At 40.7% G+C, this 18638-nt stretch overlaps 2 protein-coding genes across 3 annotated transcripts in view; both read left to right on the top strand.

The window, feature by feature from the left end:
- The first annotated feature begins 1349 nt into the window (after nt 1–1349).
- plekho2 (pleckstrin homology domain containing, family O member 2) lies at nt 1350–13117 on the top strand. Its single transcript, XM_076287384.1, has 6 exons — nt 1350–1563; nt 6168–6308; nt 6526–6648; nt 8268–8372; nt 8470–8568; nt 9671–13117. The coding sequence occupies exons 1-6, from the start codon at nt 1555–1557 to the stop codon at nt 11249–11251; spliced, it is 2058 nt and encodes a 685-aa protein (XP_076143499.1). The 5' UTR covers nt 1350–1554; the 3' UTR covers nt 11252–13117.
- Nucleotides 13118–18208: 5091 nt separating this feature from the next.
- Nucleotides 18209–18638, top strand: part of klhl3 (kelch-like family member 3) — a 23535-nt gene continuing 23105 nt past the window's right edge. The window contains exon 1 of one of the 2 annotated variants that reach the window (XM_076287386.1): nt 18209–18471. In XM_076287386.1, coding sequence (XP_076143501.1) covers nt 18458–18471 — 14 coding nt within the window. In that variant the 5' untranslated portion in view covers nt 18209–18457. The other variant, XM_076287385.1, reaches the window with a different exon arrangement.

Here is an 18638-nt window from a genome sequence, read left to right on the forward strand (position 1 = left end):
GCAACTAACATGATTACTATAGCAACCACCATAGCAACCACATTATTTTGGTTTGGTTAGATAACATCTGTCTATACTTTGCATATCACATTGCACTTTTCTACTTTTTTGTACTTCTGGTTAGACGCAAACTGCATGTCGTTGTCTCTGTACTTTTACTTTGCACAATGACAATAAAGTTGAATCTAATCTAATCTAATTTATCGGTACATCTTGGTCAGTGATTAAAAAAATATTTTTCTTTGTCAGCAACACTATGAGGTCACTGCCGCATAAGCTAACATGACACTATGATTATGCATCATTTTAATATATTAATGTATTATGATCATATGTATGATTATGTAACTATTTCCGTTTCCTATAGAGATGGAAGTTGACTTTATTTGCCTTTTTGATTGCAATTCATAGTCACAGTGTTAGGCCATACTTATTGACTTTCAACTTGGCCGTTCTCACTTACTCAAACATTAAATCAACCCCTTGCATCACCAGTCATAATGCAAAAGGAAGTGCCTACCCTTCTCTCACTTCTCATAGCTCAGCCTTATAACCTACTCTCTCACCACCACACCCACCAGGAAACATGTTGAAACATCCCATTTATGATTACGGTTGTCCAAAAGAGACAATAACATCAATCACATTGACATCCAAATTAACAGTTAAAAGTAAAGTCATGTAGTCTTAATAATAATAACAGCCTACTTATACTACTACTAATAATAATAAGTTATGATCACCTTGTATGCTAAGTTAAGTTAGGTCATATCAAGGATTCAATCATTGCATCTTTTTAAGTCGATTGTTGCTTGTGTAATGGGTAATGTCATGTAGGGAGGTGGGGACTGGGTGGGTTAAATTGTCTCACTACTAACATATAACATAGCTACTAATAAATCAGAGGCTACTGTGCAAAAATCCTAGGTGTGTTGGCCTCAGGCATGGATGTGGAGAGGCTGCATCTTCCAGAATATTAACACAATATCTGTGGCCTGTCAGAAATGGTGAAGTCTGATCAATTCCACTTCCAGTGTTGATCAGAATTACGCACGCGACACCCATTGTTATGCTTTCATGTGGCAAAATGACAGATTATGAGAAAATACGATTAAAAGCCTCTGCTGGATTAAAACAGAATCAACAACAGACACTGCTATGATCCTAATTACATTCCATATTTGCCTATGTGTTTACGCAACCTAAAGGACACAGAGTAATTCCACCAGTTGAAAAATGGGTCCAGCCCATGCAAGATTCTCTGCTGCTGAAATGCTGTTGTCTCCTGACACTCGCGGAGGCTTTCGGGGACTTACCGGAAACCAAACTTTTTTTTTCAAACTTGGTTCGTAGCATAGCCGAAAGAGGAAAAAGAGTTTAGAAGAAACTGCACTAAGCTACATCTATGTGTAGCAGTTCCTCATTTTTTAATCAACACGACATGTTGGATTATAGATGGTGGTTACCGAAAGGAAGCGAATTAGGAACTTTCCACCCAAGATAAAGTAGACGTCGAGTGTTTTTGTCTACACATAACGGATCTTAGTTTTTATCATGGAAGATGTGAGTATTATTCCTTCTTGGTCTGGGCGTGATGTCTTGGTATAGCTTCGTTGATGTCATTGCAGCTTCATTATCCTCCTTTCATGAACTATTCAAATCAGCCAGTATTACATTTTGGCCACAGAATCGATTTACTCCAGAGTCACGAACTACTCTTTTTTTAAGCATTTAAATTTAAAAAGAACTTTTTAAAAAGTAGCATTTCAAAACAGACTTAGAAGACGTTGTAGGCTATATAACTATAGAATCGCGGAGTAGTTAGGCCTGAGTTAGTTTAATGTAAAAAGTTATCTGACTAGGCTTGCGCCCATAGGCATTTCTATGCAAACGTAGACTAAAAGTAGAAGGGATTAAAAAAGCATACACGTTCAGTTATTAGTCATCGCCCTCATCTTAAAAGGCGACATATATCTACGGCTATCTTAGAATACTATGCAGGCCTATAGCCTTTGCAGTCAATGCATCTTGAAACAGCTCCAAAGTTTTAAACCTGTCAACCCAACCATCTGGATGTAGTTGCGTTTAGGTCTCCCCTACTGATGAAGGAGGTAGCCTACGGTCAGTGCATCCGAAGGCATATGCATCCTTCAAGTGCTGAAATGGGCAGGCTCGTAGCCTACGCTACCTCTGTGTGGGGCAGCCAAGGCTACACTTGTTGCAGCAGATTATTCAACATTCAACATTATGTGCGAAAGTGGTTGAGGTTATCATTCAGGTTTTCCATCATGCTTTTGCTTTGAAGGAATGCATGGTGAATGACTATGACATTTTTTTGTTGAGCGTTCCACCTTTATCATAAAACCTCTGATATCATATGCTTTTGACTGTGAATGGTGCAGGATATTCTGATTAATTTCTATAAACGTACAGTAACGAGGCGAGTCCCACTAGCTATTTGTTTGTAACATGTTTAACATAGGCTACACTTTGACATCATCCTCTATCAATTACTATCTTCTGCTTTTTACTTCCTGTATTTGCTAAAAGCTTCCTGAAACTCAGTAAAGTGTCAGGTTAGGTTTGTGATATAGTGAATCACAAATGTGTTGTGAAAATAAATCCAGTGTGTATTGTTAGTGGACATATACACAATAGGTGAAATTAATGAATAAATAATATTGAGATCCATTTGCCCCACTTAGTTCATCATGTGGGTTAGGTGGTGGGTTTTGTTTGTCCACAGTACACTGCTGAAAGCATTTTACTTAGTTCGGGCACCCACTTAATGGCTCATTGCCTAGCTGTTGTGAGTGTGCAAGAGAGACAGGGAGAGTGAGAGAGAGAGAGAGGGAGAGAGAAAGGGCATTTGTGAGAATGAGTGTGTACGCTTTGACATCTGAACCGTCCACTTGGTAATTTCCTTCAGTTTGTGAATAGGACAGCCTTTTTTTTCCCTGGGAGAAGCACAATGCTGACAACGATGTACGCACATTCATGCTCTGCCTGGCCCTTTCATATTTGGGGGGGGGGGGGGGGTGACTTGCAAATATCAGCGTTAAACAATCGCACCCTCTCAGTATTGTTCTCCCTTGTGGCTCGGGGGAGCGTGTCTTAAATCCTGTAGATTTATTCCCCAAGTCTCCAAGCTCCACCCGCTTTTGTGAGATTCTCTTTCCTCTCCGGTGCATACTTTTTGACCAGCTCTGGGTGGGACTATAGTGTGAAGAGTCTGTAACATCTCTCCGCCTGAAAGAGTAATAGAGCCGAGATCATGTGAGCGCAGATGATTTGAATTTAACTCCTTGCAGAGTTCAGGCCGTACAGGTCAGCCCCAGAACGCCATGGACCTCAATACATCCCAGATGCAGTCAGTTCCTGATCGAAAGACATTATGCAGAACACATGTTTAAATGAGCCGTGCCTCACCCAGAAATGCTCCAAATGCTACTAAGGTTGAGTGTAAATGAAGATAGTAACGGCATAGTTGTTGTTGGCTGCAGCACATGCTTACGGGTGGTAGAGGTTTCTGTGTGTGCTGACTGTTGGTGTTTAGCGTTCTAAACAAGCACCACAAAACCTTTTTGCTCAGCAGTTCCTTAACAGTTACTGCTAATGAGTCAGGATATTTATTTTTACAGATATATTCATTGTCATTTTGTAGTCACAAGCACAGATAATAAGTGCTAAGCACAATAGATCTTTAGGATTTTGACATTTGTAGTCAGGGTTCATGGTCTTAACAGGAATTACTTAAGAGAGTATGCTGAAATCAACTTGTGATTATCAGACCAAGTGTTAGGTGTATTGAAACTATCAATTCCCCTTCAAAAGCCAGATTCTATGCAAATTGGTATAAACCTATAAACCACACACAGTCGTCTCTAATAATAGAGCTGTACCCATCCCCCAAATATACCTGCCTCTTATGAACCCTACACATTTATAACTTGAATGTCGAAGTGTTCCGGTGTGGTGTTGATTCAGCCCTGATGAGCTACATCTTACTTATCTATTTCTCATAACTAACATTCAAGCATGCAGGCTGTCAAAAGTCTGGTCATTCTACAATACAACATGCATATAACACATGCATAACATATACCTAAAGAGCAAGTTAATTCATATATGAAATAGTGAAAGTTTTTACTTTTTTTTTACATATCCCTAATGCTGTGTGATACACAGTTTGATAACCAACACCCAACATCCAATCAGGAACTGTCATCATACTGCACCGTTTAAATGCTTTATTTACATAATAGGAGCACGGTCTGGCCTGTCTACCATTAGACGCCTGGGCAACATCTAAAGCTCAGTATTGCCTCTCACAGAGGCTGCTCTGCTGAAAGACGTTGGACTCCAGCGTCCAACTCTGCACCTAGAATACTAAAATCTCGTTCCTGAAAGGGACTCGAGAATGACAAAACACATGTTTTACGTTTCGATTGCCTTTAATGTTGTGGATTATATCATCTGTCCTGTGTTGTCCTGTGACACACACAGAGTCTTTTCCACCCCACCCTACATTTCTGGCACGGCAGCTAGTGTTTTATGTGCTCTGTTCCAGATTCCCCCCCCTTCTCGCTAGTCATTATGGGAGTAACAAAAGGCCAATCAGAGCTTCCCTCTCCTGCCATAGACAATGCGGTGCTGTGAGTGCAGGACCAGTTTCCTGGACAGTACCTGCCCTTTGTGGCTGCAGAGCGGTGCTGTTTTTGTCGGCCTTTCCTCTCCTGTCGCCTCCTCTGCAGTCCAAGCACTTCCAGCCTAAGTGCCAGTCCGTTTCCGAACTCTCATCAAAGTGAAAAAGAAAAAAAAACTAGATAGAGTGGTCTTTAAAAAGCTATCCTGCAGTGTATATAAGTAAGTAAGTATAAGTATATATACTCTTTTGATCCCGTGAGGGAAATTTGGTCTCTGCATTTATCCCAATCCGTGAATTAGTGAAACACACTCAGCACACGGTGAACACACAGTGAGGTGAAGCACACACTAATCCCGGCGCAGTGAGCTGCCTGCAACAACAGCGGCGCTCGGGGAGCAGTGAGGGGTTAGGTGCCTTGCTCAAGGGCACTTGAGCCGTGCCTACTGGTCGGGGTTCAAACCGGCAACCCTCTGGTTACAAGTCCGAAGCGCTAACCAGTAGGCCACGGCTGCCCAAAGTGTATACTGATTCAGCATTATTATAGGGAGCTGAACACTTCAGTAGGTTTTTATCTTTTAAAAGGCTAAACATGCCATCATCAACTCTGATAACATTGAGGGTCATCATTCACAGGAGTTTGCACTCAGTCCCACCCACCATCTCTCATCCCCTCACCATTTAGAGTTTTTTTTTTGATGGAGTTAGGCTCCGAGCTGTGAGTGAAGTAGTTTAAATGTTAATTGATTGAAATGAGCGTGCTTTCATGAAAGAGGTGTAGGCTAATTTAGTAAACAAACTTGCACAATCAACTAACTTGTACAAGATATATTGCAATTTATTTAGATAATTCTCCACAGCAAGGTAAAAAAGAGTACATTTATTAAAGCAGCACTGTCTAGTAATTTGCTACTTCATGAGGTATGTTTTTATAGGCAACCAGTTTTGGCAGTATTCTCCAATTCATTTGATGGTGTATAGCCATGTGAAGGAGACATAAACACAGCTGTTCTCACTATCCGCCCCGACTATGCACTTATATAGCTCCGTGGTCAAGGATAGACCACCCCTCAGCAAAGTAGGATGGAGGAAAAGATTGCCAAACACATAGACAAGAGACACCGGTTAGCATGCTAGCATGGTTTTATTAGCTTATTAGTGATAGCTGTTGTTGGTGTTTGCAAGGTTTCTAGTGTGACCTTTAGACCAACATTTCTTACAGCTACTTTAACAGGAAGTCATGGCCAAGTTGCTTAGGTGAAGTGACACTTCCAGAACATGAGTTTGAAGCGTCTGGGGTATTTTTAGACTAGATTTGTAGGTAGCACAGAAACTCTCAACAGGCCTTGCAACAGTTTAACACTCTAGTCTAGTGAAAGAGTTGAACTTGTGTAGTAACTTCAGACTGTATCATGGAATTAGTATTAAAACATCTCCCCCTCATTATCTTAAAATGAAGCATCTGTCCCTGGTGTAACATTGATTATTCTCCCTTTTTCCCCACTGTTTCTCCACGGTATAGGGAGGGTCAGCCAAGCCTAAAGAGGTCAAGTTCACAGGCAAAGCCGGCTGGTTGAAGAAATCATCTGGGGGGTTTTTTGGGTCGTACAAAGACCGATACCTGCAGCTGGAACACACAGAGATCGGAGTGTACGAAAGTGAGGTGAGGAAGCATAAACAAGAGTATTGTGATATTTCTACTGAGGATAATTGAGGAAATAATGCCAGTTAATAAATAATGAATAACACAAATAATTATCACTTGGAAATAAATCAGTAGATTCATGTTAAATAAATGTGTTTGCAAATATTTCTAGTTTGCATTATCTGAGAAAGTAGTATGCATTATAACACCTGACCTATGGTGTTTTTTTATACAGGATTTGAAGAATTGTCTAGAGAGGTTGGACCTTGAAAACTATGAAAAATGCCATGAGTTACGAGGTGCATTCAAGAAGAAAAACAGACTGATATTGATCAAAGCCCCGAAATGTGTAAATAAGGTAAGGTTCTATCTTAACTTCCTTCACTGTGGTGAAATATAAATCTTGGTTAAGCTTTCATTTTGTTGTGGGAGATAAGACCTGTCAAACTGCAGTCATTTATGTTTAGTGGAGGGAAATCACTATCGGTGACTTTTGCTCTCTATTGCTATGCCAAGTTCGTTGTGTTAAGGGGTGGTTTGTATTTCCACTTAATGAGGAACGTTGTAAACACATTGTTTCTGCAAAAGGGCCCTAAAAAGGGGAACTGGAATGGACAAAATCCTTTAACAGTATCACTCACTTTTATGGGAAAGGAGCGTCTCTCTCGCTAGCAGCAGTAACATACATTTTCCATCTGTGAAATTGTACATTTAACACAAACAGGAATTTCTGGAGCAATTTATGGTTTGAAATAAATGTTATCTCAAACTACATGATTAGCTTATTGCTGGATTTTCAATCACACAAGTACACACAAGTGTGTAATGTAAGGAATATCTCAAAATATTATAACAGAACTAAGCACACGGCCGCCAGATTCACATTCGGGGTGGGGGGGGTGCTAGAAGATTATTGAGAATAGCAAAAACTGGGAGATGCCAAAGTGGTGAACTATTGCGTATTGTGAACAGATGATGAAATTATATCTCTGGCGCGGTCCACAGACCCAAGCAGATGTTAGTGAGCCTGTGTGTTAAAGGCTCCTCCCTGCCTGTCACTTTTTCCCCTTCTCCTTAATCCAGTGACCGGCCAGGAGAATGAGTCAGACTCCGCTGCCGACAGTATTTTTTTATTTTTTGGAAAGGGCCATAATTCCCAAACTCTCTTTTTGTTTTGGAAAAATGGGTTACAGTACATGGTGCCACATGCATGTAGTATTTCAGAATAATAATCTTCTCATTGTTGGCATTGGTGTCAGAAATCATAGAATGGGGCGGGGGGGTGATGTGGCGCAACTGGTTACAGTGCTCGTGCCATGTTCGTGTCCGCGGGTCGAGTACGGCCCGGGTCATTGCCCGATCCCACCCCATCTCTTTCTCACTCGCTTCCTGTCACTGTCCTGTCATGTGTGCCAAATATATAAAGAAATCAGAACGGCTCTGAGCGGTGGAGTGGATAATAGAGGTGAAAGGGTTCATTCATTTGGGTCCATTCACTTCCAGGACACACTTTCTCTGTACATCATCAGTATCACATGGGCCATTTCTTTGCTTAAATATGCGGCGCCATTATTGGACAGGACCCAAATACGTGCATCTTGGATAAACTATTACAGGATGTTCTCGTTTATTATTTTTTGTGCTGGATTTTCCGGCCTGAGTTTTTGTTTTGTTTTTGTATTGCAAAGCACTCCATGGTGTTGGTTTATTTTTCTAAAGACAGCGTTGCAGTCAGAAGCCAGAGTGCATGAGCTGTAACCCACCATTCACGCTTTCCCTAGAACACTTAGCCGGCATCATTTGGGCAACATTATAGAGTCAGGCAGTGTCTTAGCGCAACTTCTTTGGTGTGTATGCAGTACATAACAATCAAATAAATGCAGTTTTGTAAAATTAAATTTCAAGATTCAACTAAAAGCGTCCTTGTGATACTCAGCAGGAACCATTCTCCACAACTGACCGTTTCCTTGTTCCCAGGTCCATGATGTGAAATTGCAGGCCCAAAGCCAGGAGGACAAGGAGGCCTGGATCAAGGCCCTTAGTGATGGCATCAACCGAGCAAAAAATAAAATCTTTGATGAGGTAAAACTCTACCCATAGACCTGCTTCATATAACCCACTAACACTAAATTAAAATGTACTGACTGACTGTGAAATGTGTTTTTTAATGTTTAAAAAGGTGAAGGTTGATGAAGGAAATCCTTTAGAGCACGTGACACGCACCCGACCCAAAGGAAACCGCGGGAGAAGACCCCCAACGAGGATACACATGAAAGAAGTTAGTAGATGTAGAGTTCTCAACAAATGGGTTACAGTCCTTTACTTGCCATACTTTACAGAAGGCTCTTCTGACAATATTGCTTACAGTAGTTCTGAGAAACATCTTCTTTTTGTACTCCAGGAATGTTGAGATGCAACAAACACATGTGAGAAACCTTATCCAAACATAACCTGAAATGATTGCAATTGCAATCATTGCAATGCGAAGCTAAGTGTTTATTAGTGCAGTTTCAGGAGGGGCAGCACTGGAGTGAGGCTTGGTGAAAAGCTGAAATACTGTATATATTTATATTTTAATCCAGATAAATACCTATTACTAATGCCATTGCTGGAAGCATCCCTATGAATGTATTTCCAGATGTCACTGAACACAGTAAAATGCAATGAATGTGTAACTGGTAGTACCAGGCTATTTTGACTTTACAGTATGGATAAAAAAAATATCTTGTGATACAGGACAAAAGCAACCATGTTCCCTTCCTTATGACATAATCTTCTAGTCGGAACTCCCCCTATTACCGTCGGTCCCGTATTTCCACCGTCTTGCGTGTATGTGTCACTTAATATCCATTTCTATACAAACCAAGACAGCGGACTCCTAAAGAAACGCAACCACCCACACCATAGGTGTATCTAAATTAGCTATGTACCAAAAATGACATTTTACCGTGACTCAAAGAGCTGTAAACAGTGTTGTAAGGCTGCGTGTACACAACCGCTTGGAGCTCCAGTGGAATTTTAATTTCACGACGAGAATTCTCGGTCTAACCGTTCATGTGCCGTTGAAACGGTGTAAATAGGCGACCCATCAGGCTAGCACTATAACTCCGAGCGTGGTAAACAAAATCGGATATTTCAGGCAGTAAATGCTCCCGTTAACAAACAAACCAGATTTTGTTCAAATCTACACACCTATGGCTAATGAAAAATGTAAGGTTTAGCAAATGTTATTTTGAAGTGTTAAAAAACATTGTTGTTTTAGAATTTCTGAACAAAAGTGGTGATAATTGGGGGTGTTACGATATTTTCTCTTGTTATTGTTCCTCTGCCATGGCAAAAGTGTTATGTAACCTTACTGTGGCATTCTCCATTTAACACAGGTCGCTAATGTATCATCTGATGGAATTCTGAGACTGGATTTAGATGTTACTGACAGTACGGCTAACGGAACTTACCATGTCAACACTGAGGAAGGCACCCAACCCGACGGGGTAACAACAACCACCAGTGACGGCCCTAAGGATGAGCCCACCCCCCAGAAGAAGATTCTGAAGCCACCAATGCCTCCATCCAAGCAGAACAAACCTGTATCAGTATCGGAAGAAGACACCCATGGCGAGACAACTTCGGACAGTGGGGTCGACACAGGTGCACCACCCACTCCCAGCAAACCCAGCAGCTCTCAGGACGATTTGTCCTCCGATTTATCCTCAGTCGACAAAGACCCGAAACCCCCGAAACCTCCATCGAAAGAGAAGAAGCCCACTCTGGCGGATGAGAAGGAGGCCAAAGAGACCCCAGAGGCAGAATCGGAGGTTAAAGATAAGGAGGAGACTGAAGAGAAAACCGAGGAAACAACCGAGGCTGCTCAAGACAACGAACAGGACAAGCCTACAGATATGGACTATCTCCCTCCGAAAAATGTGCTGAAGCCCTCAGTTGTCATGTGGGACACACCTCTCACGGAGACATTCTCAGAGTCAGAACAGGCAGACGTGTCTAAAGAAACACAGTCCACTCCGGAGCCTTTGAAAAAGACCACAGGTCCACCTGCCCCACCTAAGAAGAAACCTGTTAAATGCCCTGTCAAGTCGGAAGACAACGAACAGCCGAGTGACGCCAAGAAGGACAAAGGTGAAGAAGGTTCTTCATCTGAGCTCATCTCTGAGTCAGCAGAGACTTTGTCAGAGGCCCAGTCTGAAACGAATACTCTCTCAAAATCCCCTGAGCCCTCGACCGAGAGTGAGGTAGTTCCGCCTGCGAGTGTTTCAGAGGAGAAGGTTGAGCCTTGTGATGTATCTGTTGGAAAGGTTGAACAGGAGGAAGAGAAGTCTGTAGATAGTGGTCAGCACTCGGCGGAGGAGTCGGAGAACGGAGACACCACCACAACGTCCACCGCTCCTCTGCTGGGCAGTCAGGCGAAACTCGACGCGGACAGCAGCGAGGCAGATGAGACCGAGCCATCAAACGCACAGTCAGAGAGCACCAGTCAAGGTCCATCCACCAGTGCCGAGAATCCCAGTGTCCCTCAAAAGGAATCCTGTGGACGTGACTCTCCCACCCTGCCTCCCAGTGTGCGAAGCAAGCCTCAAATTTTGTCCCCACGCCCTCTTCTACCCCTTAAACCCAATGCGAAGGTGAGGTCTGCTTCTGTGGGTGACCTTCTGGCAGAGCCTCCTGAGCAAAAGCAACAGGCAGAGCGCAAAGAATCTGCCAAATCTGCGGAGCGTGACATGAAGGATTTGGAGAGTAAAATGACTCTAGAGATTAAGAACACAGGAGATCTTCTGCATATAGTATCAGATACACAGAGAGCAGAAGGTGAGAATCAGGGTGAACTAACACCAGAGGTGCTGCTAACCACAGCCATGGAGAAGCTCAGGAAAGCTGAAGAGATTTTAAGTGTGGCCAAGAGTTTCAAAGAGAGAAAGTCCTCAGAGAGCAAGAGAATGAGCTGGTGATGTTTCTTAACTGCTGTTCGGCTTGTGGCTGTTCTTGCTTAGTGTTGAATTTTATGCAAGTTTTTGCTTGTGATTAAGTGCAATTTTTAAGTCCATCTCTTCTACAAATGCGCTAGTCTACGCTAGTATTTCTATCTTTGTACTAAGGGTAATGGCTTGAAAACAAAACCTTTTATATTATTTAATGTTTGTAACATATACTGATATCAAATTACTTATCTGTCCAACAGTTTCAGTTAAACCTTTGAAGGAAGGAACATTTCAGGTTTAGATAATATAATCTCAATCTACTGCGTCAGCAGCTAAATTAGTCACACACTCAGTAATTCCACACAATATCTCTCCTGTGTGTCCCCTGGGCCCCTAACAGTGGTATTTGGCAGAGACTTTTATCCAATGGCACTTACACTATTAGAATAGCACTTAACAATGTCCGCATAAATAAATAGTTGAACTCTACGAAATGAGAATTTGAATACTGGCAAAATTGAGAGCATATAAGGCACCTCTTTGCAATGATAGTTGAATTTACTTTATAATTATAATGATACAGTCTGATGAGATGTTGCAGAATTGTTCCTAGTAGTAGTGGATAGTGGATTGCTAACGCAGAAGGTAGAGATTACATGTAAAACCTGGAATGTACCCGAAATATGTTTCTTGGATATACATTACAGTTTGATCATTTCCCATTTTTACACATTGTAAATGACCAATTATTGTTGACATAATGTTGCCCATAATTCAAAGCTTATTCTCTGCTTATACATCTGTTCTCTGTACTCCATGAGATGGAGACTACATGGCATATGTCATTTTTAAACAGTGCCCATGTCTGCATATTGTTCAATAGATACTTCTATTTTCTGCTCTTGTGCGAGGCAGCACTTGGGAAGAAACCTTGTAGGTTTACCTCGGTTTCCTTGGTATGTCCCTCAATGCTCATCTCTCTATGTTGTGGTTGTCATCACACCAGCATACAAGATTTAAAATTAGTGCACAGGAACTTGCTACTTCCTGAGCACTTTACCCTGCAGCATTACATGTACTTGCACAGGGGTGATGTGTGAAAGGCAACGTTTGTTTGGCTCTGTTGTGCAATACAGTAATCCTCGTGTAATCAGTGATTCACTGACAGAATAGCAGCATTCAAAGCTGCCCTCTATACTTCCTCCATTAACACTGAGATCAAATTCATTGCTGTTTTGTTTTGCTTTGTTTGTACAGTGCAAGGCAAAATTTTAATGTCTTGTAGAAGAGTGTTAGATTATGCCCAGCTAATGTCATGTGTTTTTATTTTATAGAGATGAATTTCGATTTTAAAATGTGGTACCTTCATGTATGAGTGGTGACTGTTGCGTTCACAGTCAGCATGTGAGCATGCATGTTAAATGTAGGCATATCTGGTAAATTGTTATTTAAAACATGATTGCCTCCGATCAGTGTTTACATGGCAACCAGTAACATTCTCTACATTCCTGTGAATCCTGGTTGGCCTAGATCCTATGGTTTTGACATAGGTTAAAACATTCAAATATGTGAATTGTTTCTTTTGAACATAAAAGTGTAAATAATAAAATTGACTAAAATGCTTAATATTTAAGTTATTAATCCTCTCACATATCCCCCTGTCTTAGGTCACAGTAAATAGGTTTAGTAAATTTAAAGAGGGAGTGTTAAAATTGAAATGTCTAATAGCCAACTGATAGCCCCTCACGGTTTAACATGCATCACTGTTCAGTGTTGCGTTGTATATTTTTTCCTTATACTGATCAAAATTGATTTACTAATTGAATTACTAATGCAATTTAAATTCATGGTTGTGTTAAACTTGCTAAGCATGTCTAAATAAATTGTCTGTACTTATGGTTGTTCTAATGTGTCTTGTGTCACACTATGTGTCACATAGTGGCTCTGTTGTGCAATATGTGTCACTAAGACATTATGTGAATTAGCTTCTCACTCCCTCAGTGCCTATACTGTAATTTTCTAACTTTTAGCCGAGGCTTATTTATTTTGCTAAAATTCTTCAGCTATGAGGTTAATACATGGAGTCAATTAATATGGCATTAATATGGTTTTGTTTTTTCTAACTTGCATAAAACACTGTCCTGCGGTTTATTCACAATGCGTCTAATACACAGGAAATTACTGTAGCAACTGATCTCTAGACAGCACAAGAAAGGCAGGCACACTGGTCTCCAGTCATCCTTATGGATTTCTGTGTGTTTGGTATGTCCTAGCATTGTTAATATCTCCCAAGGGGAGTTGAAGGATGTTCATGAAACTCTGCACAGTTAATAACTGCAAAAGCTAGATGGACTGACTAGATACTTAAGGTTATGGGGTCAAAAGTCAAGGTCACATGGGGGTCCTACATCTAATGCAATGTTTGTGTGATATCTCGCAAGTGGCTTGAGAGGTCTTCATCAACCCTTACACAGTTAGTCACTACATAGACTAGAAGGAATGGTTGGGTTCTCAAGCTCATGGGGTCAAAGGTCAAGATCACATGAGCTCCCACATACAATTAAGTGTTTGCATGATGTTACCAGCTTGAGGGTTTTGCATTGATCATATCACTATAAAGGCTACATGAACTGATTAGGTACTCAAGGGAATGAGTTCTAAGGTCAACCCAGTATCTATTTCTTCATTCACATTCTATGCACATACCATTGCCATTAATACATTACATGTCAACATGCTTAACACTCTGCTTAAACCCACAACCTTCAATAAAACACTTACACACTCAACCTATGTTCAGAGATCAAGTTCTTCCCCACACAAAGCTGGGCTGAGGTATACATTGCGTTGTGTTGAATTGGTTGAGGTCACTGTAGAATGACTTTGAGGATGTTATAAAAACTTCCAACAAGACATATCAGCTGAACAGGAAAAATAGACAGAGTTCAGACAACTAAGCATAACATATCACAAGACTTGATGACAACATTCACAAGCATTTTTTTTCCGACTGCAGTCAGCTTGACAGAGACCAAACATGCATGCATTATTCAACCCATTTTTGTGTGGTACTATACCTCACATCATGTGGGCAGAGTGTGAAGACTTTCTTTCACAGGAAAGGCTAATTTGATCTTGCTAATGAACACATATATTTGGACACTCACAGGCTCCAATTTAAAAACAGAGATCTACACAGGCAGTAATACTGAGTAAGTGGTTGACAGCACCTAGTTGTAGCAGCTCTGGGTAATTTTAAAGTCAGTTTAAAAAGATTCACTAGTCTGTTGTGACGGTTGTGTCACTCACTTGGGTATTTGTAAGTGAACCAATCAGTTAATACTATATGTAGAACTGACCATTTGCATTTGGATGGGGTGTGTGTGGCACATACTGTAGTTGAGAAGTTACCTTTGTTTTAAATGTGCCACTAAAGTATAAGTACTGAGGAACAAAGCAGTCATGTGGAAAAGCGGAAACTTGTTTGAATTGGACATGGGTAAAAATAAGGAAGTCTGGATTTAAAAAAAAAAACAGCAGGCTAATGCATGTTGTGATGCATGTCTTTTTAGAATTATCAAGAGTATTGTGAGGTCAGTTTCTTCTCAGTGAGAAAGTCTCATCACATCTATGAAGCTCAGGCATTTGGTATCACAGTCCTGAGAAAGTGTCAAAATATTTATTGAAAAAAATATATAACTTTCTTTGAAGTTATATACAATCATTTAGAAATTGAAAAGGTGATAAGAGAACAAGAGGAACTTGAAGTTTAACTTTAAGAGGACACAGAAACAGATAGAGGAACTGTAAACACACCCTTTTAGCATGTAACAGTTTCAGATGAACCTGAGTGCCAGCCCATATATGTGCATACACATTGGACACACCATTCAAAACAACAACATTCTTTTTCTTTTTTTCGTCACATTGGTTACATTTAACCCTCTGGTTCCCAGAGTTTGCATGATCCAGGATCAACTTTGACAAAGGAGACCCACGCTTTGGGTCCCGCTGGTTTAATCTCAGAGCATGATTGCAGAACAACCTCTTCATATCATGCCCCCGGCCTTCTTTTTTCTTAGATTTCTTCGAACTTCATTGTGAATAATAAAGCTGCACAAGTCTGTGCTAGCAGGCCATAACACATAGGACTGGGGAGTACATACTGCACATACTCAGTAAGACTTAAGGAAATGTAACCTTGTCTGTTTGCAAAGAGCAAAACCTTTATATAAGCTTTATAAAACAGAAGCTCTATATAGCACCCATTCACAAAACAGCCCTGTAATATTATGTAAATACTTTGGAGGTGTAGAACATAATTTCATGTGCACAATAACCATGCAATACTGATGACCACATGTTTTCACTACACAGCACTGTACATAACACAATCTAAAGTCGGTAGTTCCTTTATATTCAGTCAGTGTGCAGAATAAAAAGACAATATCGCCCTCTTGTGGGAAAAATCTACCAATCACCTTATTATTGCAGTATGTCACAGCGGTTGGAGCAGCAACACTCTTTCAGTGTGTAAAAAGTATTCACACTTTGAGCAATTACAACCATGTTTAAACCCAGCAAGATGATGTAGAGTCAGGACATGAAGTAAATGATGAGAGTGAAATTTTCACAACTTTTGTGGGCAAAAAAGATCACCAACAGAGCAGCCTTGGAGAGCATTTGACTGGGGGTTGGGGGGATGCCTTCCTTTATCGGTGTTTCATTGAATTAGGCCCACAACACCTCCAGATGTCGTTTATGATCAGATCAACAACATAACCAGACAAACCACAAGCCCTTGATGTGGGCACCCAAAAATACCAACAAACTTTTCTGTCAATCCTTTGTTGATGAGGCTGTTTACAATTTGACCAGCAAACAAACAAAACGCAAACAAAACGCAAACCCTTGATGAGGGCACTAACAAGTACTGTACCAACAAGTACCAGGAAATTATTTTGTCATTCCTCTTTACTGTGGCCATTTATAATCTGATCAGCAACATAAACAGACAAACTGCAAGTCTTTGACGCGGGCACACAAATGGCAACAAATAAAAATTCTTCAGTCATTCCTCTTTGTTGCTGTGACCATTTACGATCGATCAGCAACATATCTGGTCAAACTGCAAGCCTTTGATGTGGGTATCAACACATACCACAAATTCTTCCATACCAACTACCAATTACACAATTACATGCTTTGACATGTAAAAAATGGCCCCATTGAATGTACATGTCAAAATGGCATGGACCTACTTCTTAAAGTAACTCATTAACAACGTTGTGTCAAACCCAGACGAGCCCACAAATTGTTTCCGGTCTCAGACAGGGTTGCCTGCATTGTGTTTATTCCAATTAAAACAACATTCACTGTGTAATGTGTAAAGTTAAACATTGAAGAGGGTACAGATGAACAATGATCTGCATATCAGTCCCAAGTGAGGTAGATACTAATTTCATCATGTTTAATTTATTATTATTATTGTATATTTTATATTTTGAAGATTCTGTGTATTTGCTATGCAACATTCCTCCGTTGATAAGGATTTAGCTTGATTAGGAATGAATTTTCAGCATTTACCATAGGATACACACCTTGCCATTTCAAATTAGGAGGGAAAAGACTCATTTGGGAACTAACTTCGTCATGCTTTTGTTTGGTCTGTCCAGATCTCATCAGAATATACAGATAAAAGTGGCTCTTATGAGTTATGGTTTATAGTTTTGTTTATGTTCATTATTGATCTTTGATATTGTATTGACATTATTATTATCATTACTATCCCTAATGTAGCCTTACCAACTTTATATAACTGTTTACTGTTCATTTTAACTACAGTATTGTTATATTTGTAAGTCGCTTTGGACAAAAGCCTCTGCTAAATTACAAGCTACATCGCAAAGGAGATGTTAGGTAACAATAAATACCACTACAATAAATACTACTACCAGAGGATGACAGTGCAGAAGTTTAAGTAGGAGATAGAGGTAGAAGGAGGTAGAAGGAAGTTTAAATAGGGAAGAAAAGGAAACGTGTGGTAAGTGCATATAGATAGTTCATCGTAAGTGCATATCTATCCAGCACAAAACTGCCAAACCGTCTGATTTGTAAAAAGTTTGTTTTCAACTACTTTACGCAAACCCCCTCTTTCACAAAGAGTAGGCTTATGTTTCATTTTGTTAAGTGCAGTGCCATTGTTCATCTGTGCCTCTCCATGTACTTGCAATAACAAACCACTAGAGGGCTTAATAAGCAAAATATCTGTCACCCATTCCTGTGCCGAGCTGTGATGAGCATGCATGCACACAATGACATTAAAACTCCTGATCACAAGGCAGCAAGTTGTATAATTTTAACAGTGTAGCGATCTAATGACAGTTGAAGTCGTGTAGTCTATAGGCCTACAAGCTCAAGACCCTGTCCTTGCTCAGATCTATTCCTGAATTGAGGTAAGGCAGCAACTGCCATCAACCTGTCATCTCATCCCTGAATGTCATTTCATCACTTTCTCCAATTATTTACTGGGATGTCGGCATGACGTGGAACTGCACATCCATCAGTGCAATGCACTGACAATTACTTATGACTATCCCATTGTCTTTTCTATCATTGCACCAAGACTTTGGGATATTCTCCCAGGTGACATCTGACATGCTTAATCTGTGACTGATTGAGCTAAATTAGGCTTAAAGCCCCCCCCCCCCCCAGTCTGGGTCTGGTGTGTAGCCAATCTTTGTGTGCATGTAGGCCTACTGTAGTGTGTGTCTTCTAAAGCACTATGGTTTTAGATGTGCTAATGAATGAGACTATCAAACTTCTAAGTAGCTTTGGTGCAGAAGGCTGAACTAGAGACAGATCATCAAAGGACCTTTGTACCTGATGGTCCATGAGACAACTGCGTAACTAAGCAACGCTGGGAGAACAGGCAAAGATGCTCATGAAAGAGGCGGGGCGTCGGGCAGCAATGGCTGCTGGGAAACATCATTCTGTCAGTTGTGTCAGTCAGCCACTGCTATCAAAACAGTGCGCTAAACCAGTCGCTACCTGACTTCTCGGCAAGAATTAAGCGATTGGACACGTTACGGGCGGATGTATGTAGAGTGTAGGTGGCTCTGGTAGGTGAAAAAGTATCGCCGTTCATGAGGAAAAAATCAAAACAGTTGGAAATGTTACCCGGGCCCGCAGCCAGCGGCGGACTCATGCACAAGCGTTGACTAGATCCCAGTAAACATGCACTGCAGTGGGTGAGTTGACGAGAACCATTCCCTTGTGTGTTTTCAAAGAGCTGTGGTGATTTTCAAACCCGTCTAAATGAGTTATAATGCATATTATGCTTTATGCATGTTATGGTAATTACGCCATACTGGTCTTAATGTACAAGAACATTAGCTAACTGTTAAAGCTAGCCGGA

The sequence above is a fragment of the Alosa pseudoharengus genome, unplaced genomic scaffold (assembly GCF_046254945.1).
Source record: "Alosa pseudoharengus isolate Yale_2024_CS ecotype anadromous, Long Island Sound unplaced genomic scaffold, YU_APseudo_1.1 YU_APseudo_1.1_scf_16, whole genome shotgun sequence".
Taxonomy (NCBI): Eukaryota; Metazoa; Chordata; class Actinopteri; order Clupeiformes; family Clupeidae; genus Alosa; species Alosa pseudoharengus.